Source organism: Paramormyrops kingsleyae, chromosome 25 (genome assembly GCF_048594095.1).
Source record: "Paramormyrops kingsleyae isolate MSU_618 chromosome 25, PKINGS_0.4, whole genome shotgun sequence".
Lineage (NCBI taxonomy): Eukaryota > Metazoa > Chordata > Actinopteri > Osteoglossiformes > Mormyridae > Paramormyrops > Paramormyrops kingsleyae.
Window position 1 is genome coordinate 23,928,326 of NC_132821.1, and position 7,458 is coordinate 23,935,783.

Sequence of the window (7,458 nt, forward strand, 5' to 3'; positions counted from 1 at the left end):
AGATGGAGTTAGGATTGGGGGAAAAAAAAACCAATGGGGAACAGAACTGGAATTGAATTTGAATTTCAGGGAGATTTAAATTCCAACTCCAGTTTCATTTGGATTGCAATTGATGAATGCATTCCAGAATGGCCCCAACCCTGTTGGAAAAATTGAATTATTTACTGAAAGGATATGTGAATGTCTGAATGTGAAAATTAAGCCATTTTCTTTAAAAAAAAGAATCAGCGTTGGAAAAATGTCATTGTTTTACTTTTGAGCGCAAGCACAAGTTTATAGCAGCGACATTTATGGGTTAAGAACGTTGTGGAGTTTACATTAGCTCAAACTCATGCAGACAGAACAAAACAGAGTTATCACATCTAGAGTGAAAACAAAACAAAATCTATTTACATTTCAAAACAAGCCAGTATGTCTCCTATCACTGTGAAGGCCACAGGACATGTGAACTCCAACCCCAACAACAGTGCAATGAGTACCGACACAGAACAAGCAAGACATAAACAAACCAACACGTGTCTGCAGTGACCTTCCCCGCGCAGAGCAGAGCAATGCTGTACAGACACATTAACCCACCATCAGCACCAAGATGTTTTGATTTGACCTCCAGGTAAACAGTGCGCTGCAATCACCCCCCTCCCCCCAAAGTCAAAACCTGTGATACAAGGTCAAGGTCACATTTATTTCAGCCCCGTTTCTAATGCTAGGGAGTAGCAAACAAACATGACACCAGGGATGCACCGAATATTCAGCCACCGAAAATTTTCGGCTGAAAATGGCCCAAAAGTGCATTTTCGGTTTTCGGCCGAAAGATTTTTATCACCGAAAAACACGGCCGAAACAGTATGTTTTGATGACGCAAACAGAAACCGGGGCCTGCACGTGCTTGTCTGAAGCAGCATGTCTGCGGTGTGGACGTATTTCAATATATCTGAGAAAGACCCACGGATAGCGATTTGCAAAACACGTAATGCCGAAATTTCAACAGCGTCTGCAAAGACTTTCTCCACGTCGGGTTTAATTTACCACCTGAAATCCAAACATCCCGATCGCCATGCTGGATACGAGAGTGCGGTTAAGTTAAACATTTAAGTTTGAATTTTATTTTATTTTATACTGTGCATTGTTGCAATGTGCTAAATAAATATTTTCATAATTTGTAACTGATTTATTCTTTGAAACTTTAATATTAATTTATGCAATCGCAATGCTTTGATTTTAGTAAGGTGAGTACACAGTCATAGCCATAAATGCAATGGTACTAATTATTGCCATAATTTCTTTCGGTGTTTCGGTTTTCGGCCTTCGTTTCCTCTTTTTTGGTTTTCGGTTTCGGCCAAGAATTTTCATTTCGGTGCATCCCTACATGACACCCCTCCACATGTAGAGTGACACTGCATAACACTGACAATAATAATATATAAAATGTTTTGTATATGCATGTATGTATATAAGATATAAAACTTAAAAATGTTCGTCTTTCGGCATTTTATATTTCTATATACCTAGTATAATACATAATATTTTCCCTATTTATACGGCAGTTGGTGAATCTGCCAGAAGAAGCATTTCACTGTTGTACTGCATTTGTCAAATAGAAACTTTGAACTTTGATATACAGGCGATATGGGACAGTGGGGGGGGGGGTTGGGGGCAGACTGACAAGTAGATTGATATGCAGGCAGTTCTCAGCCGACACCAAGTACTAATCAAGTACAAACCCTTAGCCAAGTCAAGTTTTACACAAGTCAAATTCCAAGTGCCTTATAGCACAAAATGCATAAGCAAAAAATATATTAGTAATATATACTAAAGGACATGTTAAAAACAAAAAGAATGTACATGCAAAGATCACCTTTTTATGTTAGCAATTCCATGAATTATGTATCTTGGATAAGTCCGGATTTAAATAAGTTGGCTTTACATAAACTGAGAGCTTCCTGAACTGAAGAAAGCCACCCACATGACCTACAGTGCAGTGCTCTAAACGCACAGCAGAGGGCAGTGTGAACACACCAACCGGACCTCCGAAGTCTCACTCCAACCTCACAAAAACCCTGGCGCCACCTTCAGGCTCACCCTGGTACAGCTGCAGGAGCTCCTCCTGGACGCTGCAGGTGACGACGCCCCCTGGCAGCTCCCTCAGGAACTGCTTCAGCAGGCTGGCCACCGTGCACACGTCTGCCTCCTGGAGGAGGTCCACCTCCTCCCCGCTCTCCAGCCGCTGCCGGAGGCGCTCCACCATCCGCACATTCCCATTGACCCGGAACAGACCCTCCTGCTCCAGAGCTGGGGGTAGGCAGGCAAGACCAACCACTCACAAAAAAGACAAATAGCTACAGCTACCTCATGCTATCAAAAGTAAATACATTGAGCAATAAAGAGCTTAAAAGGCCCAACACTGCCATCTAGTGGCCAAATATCAACCAGCAGCTGATCTGCCAGACTACTGGTGTTTTCCTGTATAGAAGCTCCTCCACAGACGATGGCGTTACATTCCGATAAACCCAATCTAAGTTGAAAGCATTGCAAGTCGAATATGAATACAAGATGACATTTGGGCATCGATAACGAGTTTTGGAAAATTATCTTAAACATGAACAAACAAAAACAGTACGATACATTATTAAATGCAGTGCGAGACGTTTGCAGCGATCGCGGCAGACACTGGAAGCGTGGCTGCGGCGACCCGCCTGGCCATCAGCAGAAAGTATCGTACGGCATATCGCTAGCCCGGGAGCAGATCAAAATTAAAAGGCCGAAGACTACTGATTGTGCATCTCCGTCGCAGCAAGTCGAGCCATTGTAAAGGGAGGAGCGACTGTACAGAGAAATATGACCTTCAGGAACTATTGTCATCAGGACTTTCCAGAAGGCTGGTTGTACTGTAACACCACAAAGACACCTTCTGCATGAAGAACCCACTAATCCAAATGGACAGACCCTGGAAGGACACTGCACGTGGAAACGTTCTCCATTTTTTTTTCCAGTGACATTTATTCGTGGATTAAGTTTATTAACATCAACTGGGGGAAATGAGGGAGAACTTGAAACTGATTCTGCTGCCTTGGCAGAACACAAGCACAGTGACGGATCCATTTTTCAGCAACCATGGCAACCAGTGAAATACATAAAAATTCAGTGTTACAAAGGAGAAGGGGCACATTAGGATGCAGAGGACGTGTCTGGCCGTTACTGACCGTGCTCTCGGAGGAACTCCACCATGCTGCTGAGGACCAGGGGCACGCCGGCAGCCCCCAGGCCCAGCTCTCCGAGTTCTGGCAAGGGCACGCTGAACAGCCTTCTCCCTGCGCCGGGGGGCCTCTGCTTCAACATGGGCAGCTGCACCATCTTCTTCACATCCTCCCTGATCTGCACGGCCGCCCTGTTGTGCTTCCGGAAGCACAGGAGAGGCGCACAGTCAACCACGGGGACCGTCGCCATCGACGGGAGCCGCAAGGCGGCCCGGTGGCCCGTTTGGCAAACTGGACCCAAGGGGCAACCCACTTAAAAACTTTCAGGCAATTTCCCTGGACGCCCACAGTGGAACACCGAGTTCTGGAAGTCAGGAAGGGGAGGGGCCTGCCCCACACCACCGTAACTAACACAGACTCCGGTTACCTGGCGCTCGTATCTAGGGGCGTGTCTTTAAGGGCTTGAATCGGAACGCACACATGGCAGTGGGCTATCACAGCACAAAGGTGACCAGGGGCATTAAAGCGGCAAAGCTCTCCTAATGTGAATTTTTCGACTTGACATTTTATATTTGCCTGAGCGTCCATCCAAACTGCCCTGGCAGGGTATGGTCGGCAAATCAGCAAATGCAGAAATAAAACCCATTTCTACTTTTCCTACAACATCCTCCATCTTCCCATCTATGAGGTGGCTTGATTACTGCAAAAAACCCTCCTGACATCTCGCCCCTGCTCTTTCGGTATGTTGTTCATTTCCATTCCCACTGGCTCTGTACAGCGTCAGACCTCCCAAGACCTCCAGTAACCCCTGAAGAGGGATTAATGACAATGGTCACACGTTTCATAACATAATTTTATCTATCATGATTTATTAAACTTTGCAGCGATCCATCCATCCATCCATCACCTACTTTTCCTATTCAGGGTTGCGAGGGTCCAGAGACTATCCTGGAAACTATGGGTGCATGGCAAGGAACAACCCAGGGTGGGGCACCAACCCATCGCAGCACACACGCAGACGCACACCATTCACACATACAGACAATCTGGCAACCCCAACTCACCTCAGCATGTTTTTGGATGGGGGGGGGGGGGCCTGAGAACCTGTAGGATACTCCACAACGACACAGGGAGGGCAATGAAACTCCAGACGCAGCGACTTGAACCCTGGCCCAGCAGGTGCAAAGTGACAGTGCCAACCACTGTGCCACTGCATCACTGCACCACCCCTACAAGCTTAATACATGAGCTCTGACACAGTCATGTAAAATTTCCTAATTAGAGAAACGAGGCCCGGGATAAGTGACAGAGGAGATCGTATACGACGGCCCACAGCCAACCAATGAGGCCATACCCGAGTGAAACTCCTCGCCCAATGACTTGCCCGGTGTCACACGTCCTCGCGCTCTGGTCACATCACCAAAGATTGGGGAAGGATGGCGACACCATGGGAAGAGGCATGCATTTACACTTCCACTGTGGGGTCACGCCCTGCACAGAGCGCTAAGCTGGGACAAGACAGACCCCGACCATCCCTCCCAGACCCCCAGGGCCCATGACAAGCTTGTCTTTACACACTACCCCTGCGGGAGAGTGACTAAGCACTCCTACTGCAGGGCCATTAAATGACAATCGGAGAATCATCAGAATACCAAGGAAAGTCATCTTCACTTTAAGATACATAACTCTTTCTATATCCGATTTTTATATAGATTTTAAATAAAGACACACATGCACACCAACGTCATTTTATATTTTCCTCTGTATAGAGTCTAAATATGTGCTGGTACAATAATGTTTATTTATTATTATTGCTGGTGCTATTATCAATATTTCTTTTTGTGAGACGCTTTATTACGAGAATCGTACAAGCGAGGCAGGTACAGCACAGCTATTATCAGCGAGTGTATTGTTAAAACGCTGGACTTTGCACACAGCGAATGTTTAATGTTCTCAGCACCTGAACGTCCTGTTATAATAACAGAGTCAGGCATAACGACTATTTCGTCGACAGGGCTGCTAAAAAAAATAACAGAAAAAAAACGAATCCCACCTTGTCCCAATTAATCTAAAAGCAGACTTTTGTGCTCACGCGGGAGGATTTCAGAGTGTGTTAAGATAGTCTGAGCCTCCATTGCAATGACAAGCGCTGCGCAGACAGATGCCCCCTCAATCTGTCCACTTAGCCAGCCCCCCCGCCCCAAGATCCGGGCAGCGTCGCTTGTTCTCGATGACACCTCTGTTCACACAGATAGCGTGAAGGGGCTGCTGTGCTTAAAACCACTTACTCTCCAACAAGACATCAATCACGCGGACATCGCCCCAATAAACTGTCCCCGGCTGACAAAAAAAAAATGTTTGCAAGGGGGGTGGGTGCACGCGCAGTCATAGGGAGAATGCGGCTCGTCTGCTTCAAGATCCGACTTGTTTGCTCCCCCGTCGTGGGTGGCCCAGGACACGGCATGAAGCGCAGCCTGCGACAATAACGTACGCAAAGTGCGCAAGCAGCGCAGGACCCCTCAACACAATTGCTAAGCATATAACTTAGAGAGCAAAAACATTCCCAATGCCAACATTAATATGGCAAAGGGATTTCTACATATTTTACCGATTAATCTGTAAACGTACAGTATGGGACTCATCTGTTCTCATTTGTAATAATCCGTTTTTTATTGGTTTATTCTATATGGGAGTGAAGAAAGCGTACATCCCTGTTGTACTTATACCGCTGATGGAAACTAATGAAGTGCTATTTATGTCTAGCATTAAATATCCCGCCCTAGGCACCGTAGCAACAGGTCTACAAAACACTCCCTGCTTTAAGGATGGCAGCGCCAATTTCACTCACCTCCGTTACATTTATTCGTACTTTTCAAGACTTAAAAAAAGCTTTAGAAGGGAAAACGCAAAAAGAGTCGGTTCGTAACCGCGGTGACTTCGTAAGGGTTCAACATTTTTTCCCGAATTTGTCTACAGGAAGTTTTGATCAGCACAAATATCCATAAATGGATACTTTTGTTAAATGTTTGTTTTTGCCCCTTTCAATTGCGTGATTCAACAAGATAGTGTAACGGACGCTTATAAAGGTTTGGTGACCGTGACAGAGTTGGTTAACTGTTTTAACCTTACACAATATTAAGATGATTTAAAAAACGGATCAAATGGCCTAGTTAACATCCAAAATAAGGCTGAAACATGTCTGAAGTAATGTTTTTAGTTTAAGTTTTGTGCTTGATGGGGGGAAAAGCGCACCAACGCACCCATAAAAGCCGGAGAAAAGCGGAAACTAGCATGACCACACACGTATGCAAAGGGAGACACCGCGGGACGCGCAGCATAAAGCCGCTAAATCACGGGCAGTAAAGCGCCCACCACTACTCACACAGATAGTCAGCGCTCCGGCCCCCATGCTTCCAGGAAGAAGCCGCGGAAAAGGGATGCAGCGGCCGCTCCGGGTAGCGCTTCACCTTCTAACCCATTGACGGGAAGATACCTCAGGCTGGGAAGACGATAAATACAGCATGCGAAACTTGGGGCTGCCCCAAGGGCGTCGGGAGCGTAGGAAGCGGCCGGAGACGCCGTCACGCATTATTCACTACTCCAGGCTGAAATCTGAGCCCCGAGCTCCCATAGGCTGCCGTGCTGGGTCATGTGACCCTCTGGATGAAACTTTCAAAGCGGGATTTGATGCATATTTTAAAATCTGGATGGATGGTCGCTGTGTACTGCTGTAAACACTGTTTGTTAAGTTTCAACGTACAAGTTTTCAGTGCAATGTATAATAATAAATTTTGTGTATTACTGTATATTCATAATTTGTTGCTTTATCATTTCATATCACGTGTATTTGTCTTTGATAAACCTCTATCCACTTTATCTCCATTTGCGCCGTTACCATTATATACTTCTCTGGTATTTATTATTTATTCTAACATACCATTTATGAAAACTTTGTATTTCTTTCCATTTCTCCTGTCAGTCTATGCGCTTTATTCATTTATGAAGCACCGCAGAATATTATTTCGCGTCACTCTGGAGCGTACTGAAAATGGTTAGTGCGACAATAGTCCCACTTGACTTGACGTCTGTCGCAACGGCAAATGTAAGATATTTAATACTTCTTCAGTTCAGTCATTCCCAAACACATTTTAACTACTGTACTATGCAGCATATTTTACAAAAGGGAAGCACGACCTCAAGAACGATAAAAACCCACTAAAGTCGACAATACAAAAGCAGGTTTTGCTTGGACCAACTGATTAAG

The 7,458-nt window shown here is 45.4% G+C and overlaps 1 protein-coding gene across 3 annotated transcripts in view; it reads right to left on the reverse strand.

Moving 5' to 3' along the window:
- Positions 1-6,790, reverse strand: part of fam13a (family with sequence similarity 13 member A) — a 38,758-nt gene extending 31,968 nt beyond the window's left edge. For 2 of the 3 annotated variants that reach the window (XM_072707197.1, XM_072707195.1), the window contains exons 1-3: positions 6,577-6,790; positions 3,201-3,393; positions 2,080-2,289 (exon numbers count right to left, since the gene is read on the reverse strand). In XM_072707197.1, the coding sequence (XP_072563298.1) occupies positions 2,080-2,289; positions 3,201-3,393; positions 6,577-6,603 (430 nt within the window). In that variant the 5' untranslated portion in view covers positions 6,604-6,790. The remainder of the gene's footprint in view (positions 1-2,079; positions 2,290-3,200; positions 3,394-6,576) is intronic. The other variant, XM_072707196.1, reaches the window with a different exon arrangement.
- Between the last annotated feature and the right edge of the window lie 668 nt (positions 6,791-7,458).